The 22,783-nt window shown below is 56.9% G+C and overlaps 1 protein-coding gene across 3 annotated transcripts; it reads left to right on the top strand.

Moving 5' to 3' along the window:
* The first annotated feature begins 777 nt into the window (after positions 1-777).
* EIF3B (eukaryotic translation initiation factor 3 subunit B) lies at positions 778-21,475 on the top strand. Of its 3 annotated transcripts, none has more exons than XM_072943443.1 (19): positions 778-1,459; positions 5,309-5,501; positions 6,971-7,090; positions 7,416-7,473; positions 7,666-7,794; positions 8,021-8,178; positions 10,742-10,873; positions 10,960-11,026; positions 11,392-11,438; positions 12,351-12,561; positions 13,676-13,748; positions 14,522-14,644; positions 16,108-16,186; positions 16,828-16,966; positions 18,527-18,652; positions 19,169-19,246; positions 19,535-19,643; positions 19,956-20,074; positions 20,747-20,938. In XM_072943443.1, exons 1-18 carry the CDS (start codon positions 1,042-1,044, stop codon positions 20,057-20,059), a joined length of 2,364 nt encoding a protein of 787 aa, XP_072799544.1. In that variant the 5' UTR covers positions 778-1,041; the 3' UTR covers positions 20,060-20,074; positions 20,747-20,938. The 3 variants fall into 3 exon arrangements, with proteins under 3 accessions (XP_072799544.1, XP_072799543.1, XP_072799542.1); XM_072943442.1 differs by lacking the exon at positions 20,747-20,938 and adding an exon at positions 21,337-21,475 and having other exon boundaries at positions 902-1,459; XM_072943441.1 differs by having other exon boundaries at positions 902-1,459; positions 20,702-20,840.
* Positions 21,476-22,783: the final 1,308 nt, after the last annotated feature.

Genomic DNA, 22,783 nt, shown 5'->3' with positions numbered 1-22,783 from the left:
CAAACTACAAGACACAAACACAGACTACCTTCCCGGCTTCCCGGCGGAGCAAACCTGAGCCGGAGTGGCCCAGCCCCTGCGCCTCAGGTCGCCGCGGAACCTTGCAGGCCGGCCCCGCCCTCCAGCCTTCCCGCCCCGCCCCGCCCCGCCCCAGCAGCTGGCCCCGCCCCTCCCCACACGCCAGCGGCCGGCCCCGCCCACCACCCTTCCCGCCCCGCCCCCTGCAGCTGGCCCCGCCCCGCCCTCAGGACCCGCGCTCGCTCGCGTCGGGGGGCGGAGGCCCGCGCGGGCCGAACCACCGTGACCGTCAGAATGGGGAAAGGCGGAATTACAGCCGCCGCGGTGAGCTCGGGCGGAAGTGATCAAACCAACTACCATTCATTTTTGCCTTGCGCCAGGCAGTCGTTCCTCTACTACTCTCGGCCCTCTCTGACCCGTCGGGAGTTCCTTTTATACTTTGGAATCGCCCATTCTTTTGCCCAGTCAGTAGACGAGTCTAAAAGCCGCCATGTGAAGGGGGCTCTTAGTGACGTACGTTGGGCCGTTTGGTGAAAGGCTGAGATAGCGCAAGCCGTTGGTTGAACTGAGAGTTTTCCCTAGTATTAGTTTTTACGTAAACGGTGTTCCCGTGCACTTCCGTGGGCTGAGATGGCTTCCGGTACCTCCCGCAGCGTCACAAATAGTCTGGTCCTTCACCGCAGGGCCCGACGGGAGGAGGGAGGGCGCGGCCGCCATATTGGACGGAACCATCCGCCCCCTCAGGCGGGGTAGCCTGGCTGCCAAGCAGTTTATAGGTCGGCCGAAGCAAGTGCGGGGACTGGAGTCGAGCACGCACGTGTCCCGGGAGCGCTGTCGCGATCGCCGGAGGACGCCTGTCTGCGGAGAGAGCTCCTCCGGGCGCGCGGGGCGGCACAGGGCGTGGGCGCCCCCCCCACCCGCGTGGGCGCCCCGCCGCACGCACATGGCCCGGCGGTAGGCGCGCGGTGCGGCCTGGGAGAGTCGGAAGCGCGGCGAGGCCGGGCGAGGCGGCAGCGGCGGGCCATGCAGGACGCGGAGAACGTGGCGGGGCCCGAGGCGGCCGAGCAGCGGGTCGAGCCCGGGCAGCAGCAGCCGGCCGCCGAGCCGCCCCCAGGGGAGGAGCCGGCACGGCCCGCGGGGCCAGGCGCGCAGGAGGCGGCGGGCGGCGAGGACGCGGTGGCGGAGGTGGAGGCCGGCTCGGGGCCTGACGTGCCGGCTGAGCCCGCGGCGGACGGGGAGGAGAGGGCCGGCGGGTCCCCGCCGCCGCCCGAGGAGGCCCCGGCCGCAGGCGAGGCCCCCGCGGAGCAGGCGCGGGACTCAGCGGCCGAGGCCGGGTCCGAGGGGGCGGGCGGGGAGCCGGGCGGCGCGGCGGAGGACGGCGGCGCGGAGGAGCCCTCCTTCAGCGACCCCGAGGACTTCGTGGACGACGTGAGCGAGGAAGGTGAGGCGGCGGGGCCGGTCTGCGGCCAGGTTCCCGGTCCCCGGTCCTCCGCTTGTCGCCCCGCACGCGGGGAAGGCTGTTCGTGAACGCCCGGATCTCCGTCTTTCTTCCGAAAAAGGAGGGGTGGTGGAGACAACGTGGGCAGCCGGCCACTGGCCCTGCCGCCGGGAGTTTGGAGGGTGGGGAAGGCCGCCGGCCTGCTCGCAGGAGCCGGGGCCGAATGTGCAGCTGTGTGGCCGTTGCGGTCCAGCCAAGCAGGACACTGCACGTGCTGCGCGGACTCGGGTGACAGTTCGCCGCGTGCGGTCTGGTGCCCCGAGTGACCAGACAGACCTATCGAAGGGCCGAAACCGACTCGGTGCCGACTCCTTAGGGGTGGATGGACGCTGACCCTCGGGAGTGGGAAGAACAGGGTGGCAAAGCTGGGTCCATTTGCCTCTGCTGCCTCCGCGGGCGCGCCTGTTCCGGAGAGGTCCTCGGTGGGACAGTGCCTGGCGGACTCTGCCAGATTCCTGTTGCGCCTTTTTTCCTAGGTCTGTAGGCAGAGCACCGCCTTTCTGTTGGCAAGTAGTCTTCTCAGGTCGTAGCACTGACTATAGCTTCCTTTATCTTCCTTTTCTGCCTTGGTTCCATTTACAGGCATTATTTCTGTTTTCTGTCCCAAGACGACTTCTGATGATGGCTGGTCTGATTCATCTTCGTTTACGTTTCGTTTTTAGCCATTTTAACTCTCCAGGCTGGGAACATATCGATGGATTCCTCTGCATATTGACCACGTTACAGAATAAAACGGAAAAGTGAATAAAACACCACTGAAGTAGCCAATGAAACGCCAGGAAAATAAGATGTTACCATGTTAAAGTAGAAAGATTTCTTTTGAGATGTGTCTGGTCACCCTGAGATTGAGCGAGAATCATAAAGAATCTCACGTAAATTTGAAAAGAAAGTTTAAAGAACCGACATAGCGTTGTTGACTTTGAAGCATAACTTTGCTTACTTTAAACTTTCTGCCAAATGCCCTTATGTTTTTCTTTCCAGTTGTAGTAAGATAGAATTGACACCCAGCATGGTAGGAGTTTGGAGTGCACCGCATGATGCTATGATTTATTTGAAACGTAATTTTCAAGGACTGCCTGTTACTGTCACTGTTGTCTTATACTTTATTTCGGCTAGTGAGGTCTTGGGAGCCGCTGGCCCAGTCGAAGCCTGTCCCTCACAAGGAACTGTGCTCTTGTGGAGCGGGTTGCTGCCCCTGCGCCCAGCCTGTCCAGTGTTCTTTTTTACCACACCAGTTTTTCTTGCATTTTAAAATCTAAGTTTTGATTTTAAAGCCCATTTTGAGCCCTAGGGTTTTTTTTTTTAAGCATTATTTGAGCACACCTAATTTATACGATTTCTAGCCCTTGAATTTCAGTGTGTGACGGAGGGTGCTGACGTGAGCCCGGGCCAGCCTGGCTAGGGGCTGCCGGGTGGGCCTCTGGGAGCCGTGGTGATCCTCCTGTTTTGCCAGATTGATCTGTGAGGCTTCTGGCCTTAAGGAACTAAAACTGAGCAAGTAGTCAGTTTTCTTGAGACCAGTTGGTTATGGTCAGTAGCTCACATACGTTTTGTGTTTCATGAGAACTGCCCTGTAGGGTCAGAGTGATGCACAAGGTACGGATTCTTCTGAAAATGGACGAGCCTCCCGGCGAGCCCTCTCCTAGGTACCTTTGTCTTGCCTCCTTCCCCTTTGAGACAGATGAGCTGTTGCACAGTTGCATCGTCATCACAGTCATCTCTTCAGTTTAACTTTCCTGCTGCCTCTGGTGCTCGGCCGAGCAAATATCCGATAAAGATTTTAGCTTGTGTCTCCTTTGCTACTTAGTCTTGAGAATTGCTTCCATTTCTCCTGGAGTCAGACTGGGAATCTGTGAGCCAAGAGTAACCAGATGCGTGGGCTGCTGGCAGCGAAGGGACTGTTTCTTCATCGTGCACTTAAGTTTATCCCCTTGCTGTGTATGGGTGGGTTCTCACAAACCAGGCGCCTCAAGACTGTGGGAAGGAGTCGACAGTTTGTGTAAAAGTTAGCTTTTTATTGCAAACCTTGTAAATTCAGATCAGGCTTAACAGGCCATGTAATTGCATGGTAAGTCAGCTTTAAAAGTAACCCAAGGATTTGACTCCAGTCTGCAGGAAGATGCTGTGACTCTGATCTGCGTCGTTCCTTCTTCCCTCTTTGTTTGGTCTCAGCTTTAGCTTCATTGAAATTTAAGCAGCAGTTCTTTTACATGAAGTGACATTTTCAGTATAGTTCCAGGTGTTGAAGTTATTTAGAGAGAGTTTATATCAGGGCTTGCCTCTTGAAATTAAAGGGCTTTTTTTCTTTTTGAAAGACGTTTTTAACACGGAACATTTTGACACAAAAGTGGAGAAAACTCATGGTAACTTTTGAAAATGAGATACAACAAAGTATATTTTCAGACATGTGTCCTATGTAGTATGTTGACATACTTAAAAGGGTGGAACACAGAAATCACAGTGATAATTAGGTTTTGGAACACATAGACACAGGAGTAACAAGCCACGTTCTTCAGCTGTTGTTTAAAAATTACCTTGTGCTGCCATTTGACCGTACAGATGGTCCCCGGATTGCGACGGTTTGAATTAGGATGCTGTGTAAATAGTTTACCAAGAAGTGACCCTGTCGTGGGTCGAGGAGACTCTGTACCCACGTTGTTTCACCTGACAAGTGTGCTTTGATGGCAGCTTTAAAACATGTCTTTCTGTTCTGGCTCCTGACACAGTACCTTGTAATTTTACAGCTTTCTAGACAAGGTGGCTAACTCATTGTGCTTAGGATTTATACAGAACTTATAATGAAAGGTAGGATTTGCTTTTTTCATCTGATGCTCCATTTGCCCTCCGAGTCCAGCAGCCGGTCGGGCACTTGTGTTGGTGCTGGAGCCTTGTGGTCCAGGACTCGAGACCGGGGATGGGCCTCAGGTGAGACGGCGCAGGCAGCACCCCACTGGCGTCCCGGACCCGTTTGCCTTGATTCCTCTTGTGTTTCTCTCCTCTTTCTCTCACTCTAGCTGACCCTTTCATGGAAATGAAGCAGTTCTAAGAAATTTGAGCACTTTAGTTTTGAGGAGGTGACATGAACCTAAAACATTTTGAACTTTTAAAATTATGGAAATAATAGTTGGCATTGCTCCCTGTGTTCCAAGCACGTCCTAAGCATTTACAGTGTCGTGTCTAAATGGCTGCTGTCTCCCAGTGACTCTGCGAGCTGCTCCATCGAATTGGGACAGTCAGGTGTAGGGTGCATCGTGATTTGCACACGTTCGTGAGCTTCTGTACTCGCTGGTCGCCTAGTTTAAGTGTCAGCCTCAGTCCTGTGCTGTCTTCAAGCAAGACTGTTTTACGTAAAGAATGTTGGATGAGTTTGTTTTGTTATAAACTGAAGAAAGTGCCTGTGGTGAGTTTGTAGTAGAGATGGGTCAGAGAAGGTTCGCCACAGGCATCCCTACTTTGGGTTTTTCTGATTCCTGGTGAGAGGCCATGGTCTTTGTTTGCATTTTTCATTATTAAGCCCTTTTTGAAAAGTTCATTTAAAATATTCCATTATTGCCAGAAATCAGACAACATATCTTGATTGTCAAAGGGAGTGTGAACAGTTAAAATCTTCCTAATTCTTGCAAGTTTTAATTTTGAGTCAAGTCAGGGCTGTGATTTCTTTCATTTACAGCAAAAGCATTTAGAGTCTTCACTTTTTGCCTCTTGGAAATTTGTTTAGTGTGCTAATAAGCTAGTGTATGAACATTCTATATGATCAAAAAAAGTCATTTGACAAATCTTTCCCTTGTGCAGAATTACTGGGCGATATACTCAAAGACCGGCCCCAGGAGGCAGATGGAATCGACTCGGTGATCGTGGTCGACAACGTTCCTCAGGTGGGACCTGACCGTCTGGAGAAACTCAAAAACGTCATCCATAAGATCTTTTCCAAGTTTGGGAAAATCACAAATGATTTTTACCCAGAGGAGGACGGAAGGACGAAAGGGTGAGTGCTGCTCTCCGGCACTGCGGTGTCGTCTGTGTTCTTCGGGGGGTCAGACCCGGGGGAGGGGGTCGCCGCGTGTTGAGGAGCTCACCGTGAATGCGTGAGTGGGGCCTCGCTCCTTTATTCAGGCAGCCCCCAGCTGGCAGCTCTGCGCAGCAGTGATTTGTCCTTGGGGGTCATCAGACGGAGGGAAAAGGAAATGGAAGTGGTTCTTGAGTTCGTGCTGCTAGACTCTTAAGCAGTCATAGCTTCGCGTCTGTCATCGCACAGTGATTGATGCCAGGTACATCCTGGGGAAAGTGGCCGACCGCTCTGGAAGTTGGTGGGATGTCAGGGAAATTTGACAGGGTATTTTTGTTTTTATTGTAAGATATGCTTCCCCCCTGCATTTTAACATCTCTGAAATGGGGATCCTTCTTACAGTCCAGGGAGAAGCATTGTGTCATTGCTTAGCAATTTTTTTGTGTGGTGTTGCCTAAAATACTGCATCTTTTAAACATGGTAGTTTAAGGTGTGTGGCCTCAGTTTGCTCTTCGAATTCAGCGTGAGGTTGTGCGTGTTGGTAAATGTAGTTCTGGTTCCTTCCTTGTCAGTGCTGTGGTGTTCTGTCCTATCGTGTGACAGTTTGTCCTATCGATTAACAGTAGCGGTTTGAACAGCGGGTGTGAGCAGCCTCACGCCTGTCCCCCTCTGAGCACTGGGGGCGTGGGGTTGCAGGGAGTGCTGTCCACGGCGGGGCCGCATCATGCCCACCGGTCGTTACCAGTTTACACCCGACCAGCAGTGACGGAAGTTCTCTGCTTCTGCGTAGGCTTGTCGGGCTTCGTCCGCTAAAATTTCACGTACGCCTCGCCCCTGACACAGGCAGAGCCGTCTTCCGTGGGACAGGGATGAGAAGGCGGCACAAACTCTGTTTTTTCAATTTCAGGTTTTGGAAACTGCCTAGAATGTTTCAGTTTCAGTTTCTTAAAAAAAATTATCGTCTGCAGGTAGTGCTCCCTACGCTCCTATTTGAGGACCAGGGTGGAAGGGAGCCTCTTTGTGAGCGGCTGCTTGTGGCTCTGTTGTTCTGATGAGCCTGTGTGACTTCGCCTGTAATGCACAACGTTAGACTCTGTTGTTTAAGCAGCTTTGTTGAAAGATGCGTGCCGCACAGCAACTCGGGCGGGTTTGAAGCGCGCAGGTCAGAAGCGTGGGTGCTGTCTGCACCTGTGGAACTGCTGCGCGGTCGGGGCGGGGAACGTCTGGTTGGTTAGCGTCTCTGTGGCTCCCGACTATGGAGCTAGACTTGGGCTCTGCTGGTAGGACTTCGTTCATGTTCAGAACTGCTCTGCCAGGGGTTAGACCGCCGTGGGTGCGTGGTGGTGAGACAGGTGCGGATGCCCACGGTGCATGTGGGCCCTGTGGGGGTTCTGGGTGCACTGAGCGTGACCTGCCTCGCCTGCAAGTTGCCCTCTTTATGGATTCAGGTATATTTTCCTGGAATACGCGTCTCCTGCCCACGCTTTGGACGCTGTGAAGAATGCGGACGGCTACAAGCTGGACAAGCAGCACACGTTCAGAGTCAACCTCTTTACCGATTTTGACAAGTGAGTCCTTCCTGGTTCAGAGGACCTGGACGTCGTCCTGGACGTGAACTGCCAGGCACTTCTGCCCGGGGCGGGGCAGTGGGGGGGTGCTGGTCGCCTTCCAGGTGACTGCATTCTCCCATCAGGTCCCTGCCCCTCACACCCCTGGCCAGCAGCACGCCTCCCCACCAGCATCCTCCCACTGGTTAGGAACAGTCAAGGCCTTGTGCTCTTCCCCGAGGAGGGGAGTGGTGCGGTGCGGCCTGATTGAGAACCGCCAGTGTCGGTCGCACTCTGGCCACCCACCCCTTGTTCTGATCATCCTTGTGTGTCCCTGCTCTTCCAGGTACATGACGATCAGTGACGAGTGGGATATTCCAGAGAAACAGCCGTTCAAAGACCTGGTATGTTGCTATGCAGCCTGTAAGTGGTCGTAAGGAACGCTGTGTTGCCGCCTGGCTTGAAGTGGTGGATCCTCAGGCGCTAGAGATGCTGGCGGGTTGGGCTCGTCTCTGAGCGCAGTCCTTGTGAGCAGCTGCTTTTCGGTTAAAGTTCATGAGATGTGTGAGACCTCTTGCCTTTGGTTCTTTTTCTAGGGAAACCTCCGCTACTGGCTTGAAGAGGCCGAGTGCCGGGATCAGTACAGCGTGATTTTTGAGAGTGGGGACCGCACCTCCATATTCTGGAATGACGTGAAGGACCCTGTCTCCATTGAGGAGAGAGCGGTGGGTCCTACCCTGTCTTCCCGCAGCGCAGGGGGACTTGCATGGCAGCGGGGATGTGCCCTGTCCTTTGAGATCACATCTCTCAGAAAAGCGTTGAAACGAGCCCTGAGAAGCGACCAGGCTGCCTTTGTTTTTAAGAGTTAAGAGTTTGGGGAGGAGGGTCCTCGTGGGTGATGGGAGTCTTTGCACTTGGCCTCTGTGTTACCGTTGGTGCTCTTTTCCACAGAGATGGACAGAGACGTACGTGCGTTGGTCTCCTAAGGGCACCTACCTGGCAACCTTTCATCAGCGAGGCATTGCTCTCTGGGGGGGAGAGAAATTCAAACAGATTCAGAGATTCAGCCACCAAGGAGTTCAGCTTATTGACTTCTCACCTTGTGAAAGGTAAGCTGTCAGAAAACTGCCGACGGAGTCGTGCCAGCCCTCAACACATAATTGTTTAAAAGTTTATTTTGCAGTGATTTCAAACATAATAGAAACATGGCAGAAAGAGTACAGAGGATTCCCGTGCACCCTTTTATCGAGATTCTCCAGTTACTGTGTTCATGTGTTTGCTCTCTCGTTTCCCTCACTTCCCGTCTGCACGTGTGTGTACGCGGCTTTGTTCCTGAGCTGTCTGGGAGGGGGTTGAAGGATCGTGTCCCTTTACCCCAGGTGTGCGTTTCCCAGGGACAGACGTTCTCTCGCACAACCACGATGCAGTTATTAATCAGGAAATTTAACATTAAGACTTTATTTAAAAACTGCCAGGTTCCAGTTTTGTCACTTGATCCAGTGATGTGCTTTGTACAATTTTTTTCCCCTCCAGTTCAGGGTGTCATCCAAGGTCGTGTATTTTGTGGCCAATTTCTCATGACTGAGTTTCTCACGTGTGAGATAGTCCGTGTAGCAAAGCTCCACGTGAGAGGGTGGAATGGGAGCTTGGGCGCCGTGCTGCCCGCGGCTGGTCTTCCGTCCTGTGGGGACATCCGATACTCACTATCCAGATTTAGTGATTTTTGCTGTATTTGCTTCACCTTGTTTCGAGTGTCCTGAAGTAAATGTAGACAGCTTGACCGAAGTCTGCACTGCTATGGAGCAAAGGTGTTCTCTGTCTTCGCTGTCTCTCATTGCACCTGACAACGCTGGGAGAAGCTCCTCAGTGTCATCTGGTTTTGAAACATACTCAGGTTTCCCCACTTGTGCCCAGATAGCTCTCGCTTGTGGCTGGCTTGTTCGTACCTGGGTCCAGCGGGGTGTACGTGTGCTTAGTCCGTGTCTTGAACAGCACACCCTCTCTTTGTTTCTTGTTTTCACACTGGCTTCTTGTGGGGGTGGGACCAGATGGCCCCTGGGTTTGTCTGACTGCTTCCTCGGGACCTTGTTTCCCTTGTCTCCCTGGGCCTCGCACTTACTGCAGACGGCAGGTTTTACCTGAAGGCACTTCTCAGCTTTGATAAAGTCGTTCTCATGCACCGTGTCCGTGGAGTACCCATTGGTTTGCAGCCCCTCTGCACGTGCTTGGTGTAGAGCGCCCGCTGGCTCTCACTGCAGCGGCGGTGCGTCAGAACAGGGTCCACACAGACTGCTGGTCTCTGTGCCAAGGTGACGTGCAGGGGCAGGAAGCTTCCTCCATCTCCTCTCCTCCTCCCGCCCTTCCTCAGTCCCCCAGCAGTTCTGCGTCCCCAGAGATGGCTTTACGTTGCCGGTCTTCCCACGTTAAGCTGTGACTGTCGGCACACCGCCTGCCCACGCGGGGACGGCCGGACCGCTGGGGCCTGGCGCTCTGCCCAGTAGCTCCCACGTGAGCCACGTTGAGTGAACTGATGAGTGGTGAGTGCGTGCTTTTGCTCATAGAGGTTACAGCTTGAACAGTCTGTTCCTGTGAGCTTGATCAGTTTCTGTGGTTCCAGGGTGGTCCTGTTCTGAGTCCTTTTCAGGTGTGTGGCCTGGGCCCGAGTGGGGAGTTTAGTAACTTGTGGGAGGTGGTGACTCGAGCCAGCACCGTTAATCTGGGGAGTCAGGAGGGCACAGCCCCGGGAGCCCCTTGCGGGGCTGCTCCCCGCTCCCCCTCACTGTACTTGTTTCTGCCTCGTGTGGCTCCCACTCTCCTGGAAGAGCTGTCTGGTTTGGGTGGTTAGACTTTGTCGGCAGAGGGGACGGTGCCGTGGGGCAGATGAGCCGGCGTTCGGGGGAACAGTGGCTGGGAGGTGCCCCGGGCCAGCAGCTCCGAGTCAGTCGTGTCCTGGGTCTGCACCTGCGGACTCAGCCAACTGCAGGATGCAGGGAGCTAAAAAGTTTTCAGATAGTTTTAAAAGCTGGAATTTACCGCGTTGTGGCAGCTATTTACATAGTTTCACGTTGTTTTCAGAACTATTTACACAGCATTTCCACAGTGTTCGGCATTGCAGGTGATCCAGAGGCCATGTAAAGCCTGTGGGAAGGCGTCCTGCCTAAGGGCCGTGCTGTCCACCGCGGGGTCCTGGAGCCAGACCCCTGCCCGTGCTGCAGTGGCCCTCGGTTCTCTTCTCGTCTTCCTTAAACCGCAAGGAAGAGCGGGAATCCCACGCTGCGCCCACCAGCACGCACAGCAGACTTTTGTTTGGAATCTGTTGGGTCGTTCCTTGTCCTGGTTTTAGCAGAAACGTCTTCAAGTGGCTCTCGGAGTGCCCTGGTGCCGAGCGTGACCCGGTGGTTCATGCGGGCGGCCCTGCTCCGTGTTTCGGGCAGGGTCTCCGGGCGGGAGCCTCGTCAGGAGCCTGGGGTTTGGGGGCCAGTGCCAGTTGCGTGAGTCTCAACTGTTTGCTCTGGCGGCTGTCCTGTGCTGGGAGCCGCCTGGGAGCAGAGGCCTGGCTTGGCTACCGCGGCCTGGGCGCGGGTCCTCCCAGTACCCGCACGCACAGCTGTGCGCCTCACTGAGAGGAGGTGGGAGAGCGCGGGAGGTGACTGGGTGTCTCCTCTGTTGCAGGTACCTGGTGACCTTTAGCCCCCTGATGGACACTCAGGACGACCCTCAGGCCATCATCGTCTGGGACATCCTTACCGGGCAGAAAAAGAGGGGTTTTCACTGTGAAAGCTCCGCCCACTGGCCTATCTTCAAGTAAGTGGGCCTGCAGTGGCCGGCGGTGACCTTTGTGGCCTTTTTTTCATTGGTGAGCCTGGCACTTCTTTTCTGTTTCTTCTTAGGTGGAGCCATGATGGTAAATTCTTCGCCAGGATGACGCTTGACACTCTCAGTATCTATGAAACTCCTGTAAGTGACCTGGGTGTCTAAACCGCCTGCCCCGTCCTGCTCGTCGGCTTCGGTAGCTGCTCGAGGGTGCAGTGCTTTCCCCTAGCTTGGGGTGCGGCCACGGGGAGAGGGTGGCCCTGTGCCTCGTGTCCTGGATTCGGGTCTGTGACCTGCCAGCTCCCACTTCTGTTCTGGGGGGGTCAGGCTGGGGGTTAATGAACGGGCTGAGGAAACGTGTGTTTGCTGCTGTGGGCAAATTGTTTCATGGTTCACCTGTCACCTTCTGCTCACACTGCTCCCTCAGTGAGCTCACGCTGTGAAAAACTGTGTGCACCTTTGAGACGGTGGTGGGATTTGACTCATTTGTAGCCTCGTTTTCCCCACAGTCTATGGGTCTTTTGGACAAGAAGAGCCTGAAGATCTCCGGCATAAAGTGAGTAAGCCTCCTTCACCTGGGTTTTGTCTGACTCCCTCCTCGAGCACTTGGCTCCTGCACAGCTAGAGAAGGTGCTGGTGCCTGTCACTCCGAACACGGGGATGTCACAGCAGGCTCGTGCGGCCACCCCCGGGCCGCTGGCTGTGGCCCATGCACACCCCCTGCCGCCCCCCCACGCAGGGACATCCTGAGGGTCTGCCCCCTCCTGTGTCCCCGCCTTGGAACAGAGACTCGGGTGCAGTCTTTGAGGAGAGGGGTCTCCACTTAGTTGGAAGGTCCTTATGCCATTCGTGGTCCCTGCCGTGGGGTCTGCTTGGCCTCAGTGAACTGCGGCTGGTTTTCTCTGTCAGAGAGCAGACACGTAATATTTTCCTGGAGTCTGGGGGCAGTGAAGAACCAGCATGGCAAGGCCGCTCATGGTTCTTGTTTTTATTTTTACATTGACATTGTGCAAAATGATGGCTTATATTTAGAAATAAAACCAGGAATTAATTCCCAATAAATGCAAAAGTAAAGATACTCTTCGCAGATAGGGATTCATGCTTGTTCATTATAGCACTTTTTAGAGTAATCTCCACAGTAGAGAGAATTGCCCTAATGCTTAATTTTCTTAAGCTTTTTGATTTGAGGATTTCCCCCTTTAGCACCTTCATGAATCTTCAGAAATCACGTAGCTGGGTCCATCAGCCATAGATTTACTTTATTTGCCTTGTGGTTAAGTGTGAGTGGGGTGTCGGAGCCTGGGGCCCCCGCGTGGCCGTGGGTGGGGCTGTCCACCCTGGGGCGGCCGCTGCGGGCGAGCGCGCCAGGGCAGAGCTTTACACGAAGTGCTCTCTGTTCTCTGCGCCTGCCAGTTGTCTTCACGTAGCCCGTCGTTGTAATAAACACTTTATTTTCTTTGTTCTGCAGAGACTTTTCTTGGTCTCCCGGTGGTAACATAATAGCGTTCTGGGTGCCTGAAGATAAGGATATACCAGCCAGGGTGACGCTGATGCAGCTTCCTACCAGACAGGAGATCAGAGTCAGGAATCTCTTCAACGTGGTGGATTGCAAGCTACACTGGCAGAAAAATGGAGACTACCTGTGTGTGAAAGTAGACAGGACACCAAAAGGCACCCAGGTAAGTGGATGCCGGCGGGCAGCGGTCATTCCTTCTGCAGCCTCCATCCTGTTTAGGGTGTTAATGGATCTTTGGTTCATGTTGTGACGTGTTTCCAGACCCAGCTGGCATGTCGTAGCGAGAGCTGCTGTCCTGTCCTAGCTGGGGGTGTGGTTTTTCTCTGTAAGACTTGGGTGGGGGGTGACGCTCTCACACAGGCTGGAGGTCAAGGGTGTGCAGGGACATTGCCAGGCACCCACCTTCTCTGCAGGAGGCAAAGTGGATATGTTGTTTTCCTTTACGTTTTCTCTTTAAGCACAAACAGTGGAGTGCTTGGCACGTTTTGCACCCACATTTTTTGTTTGCTTCGCTTAATATTTAATTTACCAAAAGCTGCCAGGTTTTTTCCTCCTGACGGAAGCATTGTTTTAAGTGTGCCATTGCTGGCTTTCAGGACATTCATGGCTGTGTGGGCTTCCCCACTAGCTCAGTTCCAGAGTGTGCCCACCCCTCGCAAGAGAGACTCATAGCCACCCCGCTCCTCACACCCCCTGATCTGCTGCCTTGCCTCCTGTCCCTGGATTTCCCTGCTGTGGATGTTTCGTACGATGGAGCCACGCGGTGCGTGGCCTTCTGTGCCTGGCGCCCTTTGCGGAGCGGGTCGTGGCCTGCACGTGTCCCCCATGCGGCTGACCGCTCCGCGTTCACGCCCCCGTGTGGCTGGTCGCTCTGCGTCTGTCTGCTGATGGACACATGGGTTGTCTCCCCTCTGGGCCCCTGCTCTTCACGTGGGTGTGTCTGAGCTGTTTTGAAGTGGTTGGATCGTCCCCACTGGCAGGCCTCGAGGACAGAAGTTGTGCTGCAGTGTGTAACCCCGGACCATGAGGGCGGGTCGTGAAGCAGGATCTGGGTGGGGGGGTGGGGTCCATGTGCTCTCTGGAAAGTGTACCAGTTTCCACCTCCGTCAGCATTTGAGAAGGTCCTATTGCGTTGTGTTAATCACTGCAGGTGTTCGTGTCTGCACCAGACGCATGCATTTAACCTTCCAGCAAACTTGGACGTGGTCCCGTGCTGTAACTCTTCACACTTTGATTTTTCAAAGTATCATCTCTTCTTTCTCTCTTTTTTTTAACAGGGTGTTGTCACAAATTTTGAAATTTTCCGAATGAGGGAAAAACAGGTGCCCGTCGACGTGGTCGAAATGAAAGGCAAGTCCCGCTGTCGTTGCCCCGTGGTTGAGGCCCCGCGCTGTGTGCACACCTTCCCCTGAGGCTTCCTGCGGCTCCGCGGCCCGAGTGGACACCCCGCTCGCAGAGAGCGGCGTCTGTCCCGTCGCTGCGTGCTCACGTCGAGGGTGTTCTTTGCGCTTTCCCGTGTGGTCTCATAGCTTTGCCGGCTCCCGAGTGGGTGGAGAGACACCCCCTCTTCTCCCCGTGTGGTCTGCTGGCACAGCAGGGGGGCGAGGGTTCTAGCCGATTGCACGCTTGGGAGAGGGTGAAGAGCAGGCTTTTAGCACACCCCCAGGGAGGGCGGCACGAGGGCTTCCCATCCTGCATGTGGAGGTCGTCGGGAATAGAGCGTCTTTGTGTTACTGTTTGACTTTTTCCTCGTAAAACTGAGTGCTGTGATCCTGCCTTCAGGTAGGACATCTGGCCTGTGCTTTCTGTTCTGCTTGGAGAGGAGGGAGGGAGGGGTGACGTGGCCACGTGCCTGGGCATAGAGGCGTGTGGGCCCTGGTGTCCAGTGCCCAGCGAGGAGGGTGGGGAACGCTGTCCGCAGGCTGCCCCCCAGCTGCCACGGGGCGTCCCCACCGGCCTGGCGGCCCCCGCGGTGCAGCGCAGCCCTTGTCCCAGTGCTACTGTGTCCCTTGAATGAGCTGGAGAATTTGGGGGGAGGCATTTCTCTGCTGGAATGACTTTAACTGATAGGGAGTGTTCTGTTGTTAAGTGACCAAAAGGAGCTGCCCTCTTTCCTGACCTAGAAACCATCATAGCCTTCGCCTGGGAGCCGAATGGGAGCAAGTTCGCAGTGCTGCACGGGGAGGCCCCCCGGATATCGGCGTCCTTCTACCACGTCAAGAGCAACGGGAAGATCGAGCTCACCAGTGCGTACCGTCCTCGTCCCCACTGCCCCCTCCCCACCCCGCACGAAGGGGACAGGGCCGGGCAGGCTAGTCCCCGTCCTGCGGCCCTGGGGTCACTGGGCTGCTATCCATCCATCCGCCTGGAGGGCCCTGTCCTCCCCACCGGGGCTGCAGCGCCAGGCTGGGATGGCGACAGCCCACCTGTTCCTCGTCTAGCCTGAATGCATCGGGGCCTGTTTCATGCTCCCGCCCTGCGTCCCTAGTGCCAGGCATGGGCTTGGAGCAGAGCGGGTCCACGGGTGACACGGCGCTGACTCACGATCGCTGGCACTCCAGCATTTCTCTGTGAGCCTGAGGTGGCGGTGGCCTTGCGCCCTGAGTTAGGGGTGAGGTGTGCCCAGGGGTGCTCGCCCCGTGCTCCTGGAACCTCATGCAGGACTTCACCACGGACACAGTGGTTTGTCCTGACAGGTTCCTGTGCCCTGGGAAGGGCTTTTCCTGAGAGAGCTCTGCAGGAATTGAGTTTTCACTTCCTGGAGTTAGGCAGGGCTCGTGGTAGAATTGTGGTGTCAGTCGGCTGTCAGTCACGAGGCTGCCTGTGTGATGGATTCCTTTGGGTATAGAGGGAAATACAGGCAGCTGAGGACTGGAAGGACCTCCACGGGCTCTCCTTGTGGAGAGACAGCGGGGGTCTCATGCCTCTGCCGTCTGGGTGCCCCGCGCCCGTGGCTCCGCTCAGAGGTCAGGGTCAGCGTGGGTCACTTGAGTGTCACTGGCTGCAGAGGCTGTTGAGCGGTGTCTGCTTACAGAGTTTTATTTCTTCCTTTCTTGGTCTGAGAGTCCTGCCCTCCCGGCCAGGGCGGTGCTGCCTTAGCCACACGTCCTCTCAGCCCCGCTCAGGCTCCTCGGGGTGGACCAGGCCGCGGGGAGGCCGCGGTGTGCTGTGGTCACCTGTGCCTGCCCTGCTCCCCTCCCGAGTGAGTGAATGAGGAGACCCCGCGGGAGGACCAGGCTCCAGCCCTTCAGGAAGCGAGCAGTTAGCAGGTGGGGAGAGGGGATGGACTTACATAGTCTCTGTGAGTTAGAAAGCTGTTCGAGTCACGGGAGTGGAGTTTTAGGCTTCTTTGGGCCACGTATCTCTTGGAGAATCTGCAAACTGGATTCCTCGCCCTGGTGGAGAGTCCCTGTCAGGAACTGTAAGAGGCGTGTCTGCCTAGTCACATCGTGAGGCACGTTGTTTTGGACGTAAAATGTTACTTAAGAGAGTATTGCAGCTTCAGAATCCTCCCCCAGCCGTGGGTTGTGACTTACTGCGAACATGAGGGGGTTTTCTGACCTAGGTCTCACAGGTAGCAGGTAGGTGCGCTGCCTCTGTAGAGCTCCGGCCAGAGGTCAGTCACCGTGCACACCCGCGGGGGCGTGTGACCCCACTGCCAGTCCTTCGGGCTTGCCACGCGCTGACCCCCACACTGCTTTCCTTTCAGAGATGTTCGACAAGCAGCAGGCCAACACCATCTTCTGGAGCCCCCAGGGACAGTTCGTGGTATTGGCTGGCCTGAGGAGGTGGGTGTCTGTCCGACGCAGCCGCCCGCTGTGGGCGGTGGGCTGTGTGGAGCCCCTGCGCATAGCAGCAGCCTGACTTCTCGAGGGCGTGGTGGACCATTCCGCCACCAGAGCATCCCCCAAGTCTGTGGACCCTGGTGTGGCGTCTCCATCCTGCTCCCCAGATTTGGACCAGGACCGGCAGACTCAGTCACTTGCCAATGTTTTCATTACGTGTCTGGAAGACACGGCCGCGTGCTGTCCTCCTCGTGGTTGAGCAGGCCTCTCCCTGGCAGTCTGGTTACCGTGGTGTAAAGCCCACGTCTTCCGTAACCGGGCCCTGAGCCTGCCCTCCCTCTGTGGTGCCGTGAGCACCCGGCCGTCCTCTCGCTCCTGCTCGGCTGCTGGTCCGTGGAATGTGTGGGAACGATGGGGCTGCTTGTCCCCGGGCTTCACTGTCGGCTCCGGAGGCCTGGCCCTGGACAGCCTTTCCCCTGAGCGGCAGCGCCCTGTGCGCCTTCCTTCACGGCGCCCCCACGAGGTCATCACTGACTGTTTCCACGTCATTGATGGGGCAGTGGTCGGGGCCCGGGGCCCCCTGTAGACGAGGGCTGGGTGTGCAGATGCGGCTCTGGGGGCTGACCTGCCGTCTGTCCCCCCAGCATGAACGGTGCCTTGGCATTTGTTGACACGTCGGACTGCACGGTCATGAACATTGCAGAGCACTACATGGCCTCCGACGTGGAGTGGGATCCCACCGGGCGTTATGTCGTCACCTCTGTGTCCTGGTGGAGCCACAAGGTACGGAGACCCTGGTAGCCTTGGTGCCATGGGGGCCAGGTGGTGCAGGATCCTCCTCAGCAGAGCACCTGGGCACCAGGCTTCTTGGCGAGTCAACATGACTTCCTCCCCATCTCCTCCTGAGCTAGAGCGTGGCCGTCCTAGCCTGCTGTTGCAGGTGGCAGCCAGGCGGCTGGTGTCCTCCGGCTAAGCCAGGCTGCTTCCTGGGGCTCAGGTGCGGGGGAGGGTGTGTTCCATGTGCACGTGTTTTCCCAGCACCGTTGTTTCCCCGAAGAGGTTCCTGGTGTGCGCCATCAGTACTTGGCCCCCCAGCCCGTGGGTCGGCTGTGCAGAGGCTCCCCTCCGCCGGGCCACTGCGTCCCCTCACCCCGCTGCTGGTTTTCTTTGTGCTCGACCACAAGCGCGCACCTTAGCCGTTGTTACGGCCGGTTGTCTCCCTCTCCCGCTGGCCCGGGACACTTCAGGGATAAGGGCCTTGTCTCTCCTGCTCTGAGCTGAGTCCCCAGCACCTGAAACCACTGGCCCATCGTCAGCCTTCAGTCAGGCCTGGCTGAATGGATTGGCACACAAGAAAACGTTTGCCATTCCTCTGTTCAACTTCTTGAAAAAATTGTCATCTCTGACTTGAGCGAAAGATTTGAGTGGTGTCATAGAAGGAGAAACGGTTCTGTGATCGCAGGGACGGGTGTGGCGTCCGCTGGTGACAGGGCGTCTCAGCCTGGGCCGGACCTCCGCGCAAGGACACGAGCTGTGTCTGTGCGGGCGCTTTCTGGGGAGGGGGCCCATTTCCTCCGGGGTCTCCAGGGGGCGCTGGTGGGGCTCAGAATTTGTGTCTGTTCAAACCCCACTCTGGTCTCTGGCTTCAGCCTTGTCCACCAGCTGCATGCTCCCACGCTGGGGGTGCAGTTTGCCGGGGACCCCTTTTTATATTCCGTTTCTGTTTTTGTTGATTGAGGTGTTAACAGTTGAACCAGCTCATGCGTGTTTACAGGTCAAATAAGGATAATTCTGTTTAGCGGAAGAGTGGATATCTAGGAACACAGACTTGAGTATCGGTGGAAGCAGTGTCAAGCAGCCGTCTTCACGTTCAGATGGGGATATGTTGACATGTCACCTCAGTGAGGCCCGCCTGACACTAACGCCCTTTTAGACCGCTGACCACGCTGTGCCAACTGCCCCCTTCACCGGGGAGGTCCTGCTCCAAGAGAAGCACCAGCCGGGCTGACGGGTGACACGGTGGATTTCTGTCCGGGCGCAGTGCTCCACCAGCAGCCCTGCCCCGGCTTCCGCGAGGCACGGCCTGGTCAGGCCCCGCACCGCGGTGCCCTTTGTCCGCTTGTGCTGCTGGGTGTGTGCTCGGCGAAGGAGGGTCTCTGCTTTGTGCGCTGCCGTCTCCCAGACGCCGGCAGCTCTGCCTGCCTGCCAGGTTGTCAGCTCTCAAACACTTGTTGAGTGGCGCGGGTAACTTTGTTGGCTCTGTCGACAGGAAGGGTCCCAGGGCCTCTAGCCCCGACGTGACTCGCAGGTGCGCAGCTCAGCGTGGCCTCTGCTCTCTCCCAGGTGGACAATGCCTACTGGCTGTGGACCTTCCAGGGCCGCCTTCTGCAGAAGAACAGCAAGGACCGCTTCTGCCAACTGCTCTGGAGGCCACGGCCCCCCTCCCTCCTGAGCCAGGACCAGATCAAGGTCTGGCGTCCTCTGGTGTAGGGGCAGGGTGCCGCAGGTGCCAAAAGGAGAAGCCTTTTCCTGTAACCCTTAGGGTGGTGCTGAGTGAGGAACAGAAACATAACGTTTACGGGGGACCTTTTGAGGGGAAGCAGGCGCAGTGCGGGCCAAGCAGAGAGGGTAGTTTCAGGACAGGAAGCGTTTTCAGGTTGTCTGAGGTCACGTCAGTGCCCTTCTGAGGGGTTTGCACGAACTGGAGGGTGGATGAAAGACACCAGGGGTGAATAGACAGTCCTTGTGGGATTAGAAGGGGCACGTCTGTGGGATTTACCTAATTATGGCAAAATACGCGACGGTATTAGGCCAGAGCTGGGGGAGGTTGGACCCCATGGAGGGAAGGTGGGCGCACGCTGGGAGCTCTCTGGAGGCCTTGCTCTGCTCATCGTGGAGGAAGTCGGCCCTCGTTGGCAGCTTTGAAGGTGGCGTTTGTGGCTCTTGCTTTGAATGTAAGTCCTGAGTGACTTGTCTTTGTTTCAGCAAATTAAAAAGGATCTGAAGAAATATTCCAAGATCTTTGAACAGAAGGATCGTTTGAGCCAATCCAAAGCGTCAAAGGTTAGCCTTGTTCCCAGGCCCGAGGGAAGTGCCAGGGAGGCCACGGTCCCCTCACGGCAGGGAAGGCCAGCGCCAGGCCACGGGGGCCCACCCGGCCCTCTTGGTGGCTGGCTTTCCCTATGGGGGAGGCGGGCATGGGCCGAGTTGGAGGTGGGGTGGTGTCCAGTGAGAGTCCCTCCGTGCCCCATCGGGTGGGGCTGCAGGCCCTGTTTTCGTTTTCACTTGGGTCGAACAGCATCGTGGGGGTGAGTTGGGTGTGAGTTCTGTAACTTCTCCCCGACTTGGCAGGAATTAGTGGAGAGACGACGGACCATGATGGAAGATTTCCGAAAATACCGGAAGATGGCTCAGGAGCTCTACATGGAGCAGAGAAACGAACGCCTGGAGTTGCGAGGGGGTAACTCATATCTTTGCCAAAGATACAGTTTTTAAGTGTATAGTTAAAATATTCCCCCTTTTTGCATCTGCTCATTTCCCAGACTTTTCAGTAAACATCAAGTGTTGCTCAAAGACTCTTAGAACTGAGAGCTCCCTCCTGCCTGCAGGTTCAAGCCCCTAGTCCTTCCCTTGCAGAGGGCCTTGCTGAGTTCACCCTGGCCTCTCGGCCTGTGTGTGTGTGTGTGTGTGTGTGTGTGTGTGTGTGCGCGCGCGTGCGTGTCCCACCGCGCTGTGCCCAGTGGCCCCGGTGCAGCCCGCCTCCTGTCCGCAGGTGTGGACACTGACGAGCTGGACAGCAACGTGGACGACTGGGAGGAGGAGACCATAGAGTTTTTTGTCACTGAGGAAATTATTCCCCTTGGAAATCAGGAGTGATCCAGCAACACTGTGGTGAGACTTCAGGCGGGGCGCGGTTCACGTCCCGTGTGTTTCTCCTCTGGGGAAGACAGCTTGTGTGAGTGGGACCCAGCTTCAGGTGGCCACATCCTTGCCCGTGAGCTGTGTGGAGTCGGGGGCAGGCCCTGGGTGTGGGAGTGGGGCTGCCCTCCGGTCCAGCAGGTTGGCCGCGGGCGAGAGGAGGGCCAGCCGTTGACGGAACGAGCCTGAGCGGGGGGAGGCTTTGCTAGGAGAAGGCCTCGGGGCGTCCAGCAGAAAGGGGGCATCCGCCGCTGCAGCGGCTGTTCTGGTCAGTTTCTGGTCAGTCCCTAGTTGGTCTGAGATGAGAGCCCCTGAAATGCCATCAGGTGTGGCAGGAACTCAGGCTTCAGTAAGGGCGGAAGGACCGGAGGTTGCCACCTCAGAACTGGCGTGGGTGCGGGGGAGGAGGGCCAAGGCTTTGTGCGCGTTGGGGTGCCCGGCCCTGCCATCCCGCAGTGGGGAAAGGGGTGGTGGTTCCCGGCCCCGCCACAGGTGTCAGAGCAGAGCGAATCTGTGGTCCCTCCCTCCTTTACGGGGTGTGCTGTGTGCCGGCCACACCGCCCGCCTGGGCCACGTGGCTGGTGCCTGTTCCTCACGCAGCCCCGGCACCCAGGACAGGGAGTGACCATTGTCCCCTTGCTGCAGTGCCCCGTGTCCGTGCTGGAACCGCGGCCGTCCTTCTGCGGAAAGCCTGCACGTCCCTGAGCTCCTGCCTGTGCTCTCGCGCGCGGGGCCGAGGCCGCCCCAGAGCTCGCCGCCCCCACACGTCGCCGTGCCTTTCAGCCCCTGCTGTCCACGGGGCCCAGAGGCACTGCTCTCGGTTTCCTCTTGTTTGGGTTTTAATCGCACCGCAGACTGTGCCCTGCCTTCTGCGGTCAGTGGTCCTGCCGAGACGCGGTGTCCCTCCCGGGCCCCTGGACGCCGGCAGGGAGGCCTGCAGTGCTGCGGCCCCGCGCACTCGGGGCGTCGGGGCGCCATGGCACGTCCCTCGCCATTCAGGTTGTGACAAATTCTCTCAGTGGGCTAAACGTGGAAATAAAAGCAAACTTGTATGAAAAAGCCGTCTTTCTCCTCTCTTTGAGTGTAGTTAGTGGCCTTGAACTTGGTGCCTGTGCCCTCAGTTCATGCCTTGCGCTGCGAGCTCACGTGGCGAGGAAGGGACGTCACCCTCCTCGGGGTCTCCTGCTTGTCAGTTCACCTGATGAGGACGATCCCTTCCTTCCTCGGTTGCACAGGTGTGAAGACGTACCTTGATGGTTGTCACTGAAGCCACTAGCGTGTGGTTCTCTTGAGTGTGTAGCTCTGTCCCCTGAGGAGGGAGTGAGCACGTCCATGAAGCTCCAGCCCTTGTAACCTGCAGTGCCTGCTGCCCGTTGGCGCCTTGTGAAACGGCCGTTTCTTCCTCCCCTTTTCTGTCCTGGACCCTGAAGCTTAGTTTAGAAAGCAGTGCAACGTGGAACAGACACACTTGGCGTTCACAGCTGTGACCGTGACCTGGACCACATCCGGGCTGGCGGGGGCCTTCTGGGGTTGGAGGCCCAGCTGCACCCGTGGGGAGGAGGACAGGCCAACACCCGCCCTGTGGCTCGGCCGGCGGGCCCCCCGTGGGCCTGCGCCCCGCGCTCTCCCCTCTGTGGCTCTCAGCTTGGCGGGTCCCCTCACGTTGGGGCCACAGCGGCCCTTGTGTCCGCTTCTGTGCTTTTAACCGCAGTGTGCGAGCCCTGGTTCTCCTACTTTGTGGCTTTAAGAAGGGACAGGCACACGGTTCTGTTGTATTAACAGGTTTTTAGCAGAGCTTTTGAAAAGTTAACTTTTCACTGTTACAAATTTGCTAGTTCTAACTGTTTTGCATAGTTTGTAAATAAAATAATTTCCAAGCACTTGTGCTGATCTGTCTTCTGTCGACCGGGTTCCCCAGGCCTGGCCCATCACAGAGGACTTTCCTGACCCGTCCCAAGGGTGTGGGGGTGCAGCGTCCCCAGTGTCCTGCTTGGGCATAGGGGTGGGCGCCCGGCCCCCTGCGCAGTCCTGGTGTCCGGTGTGTCTCCAGAGCAGTCAGGATGGGAGGGGCTTGCCCTCCGGTCGGAGCCTGGAGGCGGGCTCTCCAGCAAGTCCTTGGTGGGTCAAGAGGCCGGGCCTTCATGGGAGGGGCCCTCTCCTCCCCTGGCCTCGCTCACGTGGCTGAGAGGCCCTGGAGCCCAGCATTGACCTGGACGCCAAGGGTGAGAACATGGGCGCGACCAGCACAACCCTGCCCGAGATGAGCGAGTGAGCGAGCGTATGTGGCCAGTGACTGCTGCGGGGCCAGACGAAGCCACGGTGACCCCGTAGTCACTCAACTTCAGACACAACCCCGCTCGTGTGGATGGGCCTCTGGCGCCTTCCCTCTCGGTGGCTGGAATCGCTAAGTTGGATTTCTCAGGCCTGAGCTCCGTGGGTCCAGTCTCGTGGTTTACGCCAAAGGCCGCAGCCGTTCTCTGTCCTGGTAGCAGCCCCCGTGTCCCTGGCGGGAACAGGGCCCTGGGCACCTGGCACGCCGGTTGGCTGCGCGACCTGGCAGGTGCAGCCTGCTTGGGTCACAGCCCAGTGACTTCCTTGGGGACTGCAGTGGAAAAGTTGAGCGCAGCGTTTAAGCAGTAAACATGCCTGGTGGTTAACGCGAGTCGGGCCCTGGGTGTGGGG

This window comes from Vicugna pacos, chromosome 18 (genome assembly GCF_048564905.1).
Source record: "Vicugna pacos chromosome 18, VicPac4, whole genome shotgun sequence".
NCBI classification, from domain to species: domain Eukaryota; kingdom Metazoa; phylum Chordata; class Mammalia; order Artiodactyla; family Camelidae; genus Vicugna; species Vicugna pacos.
The sequence above is the reverse complement of the archived record's forward strand: the minus strand, read 5'-3'. Positions and strand labels throughout refer to the sequence as shown.

Coding starts and splice junctions, on each gene's coding strand:
- EIF3B (XM_072943442.1), top strand. CDS start 1,042: ATGCAGGACGCGGAGAACGTGGCGGGGCCCGAGGCGGCCGAGCAGCGG. Junction 11,027..11,391: donor TCAGTATCTATGAAACTCCT/GTAAGTGACCTG, acceptor TTTTCCCCACAG/TCTATGGGTCTTTTGGACAA. Junction 18,653..19,168: donor TGAGCCAGGACCAGATCAAG/GTCTGGCGTCCT, acceptor TCTTTGTTTCAG/CAAATTAAAAAGGATCTGAA.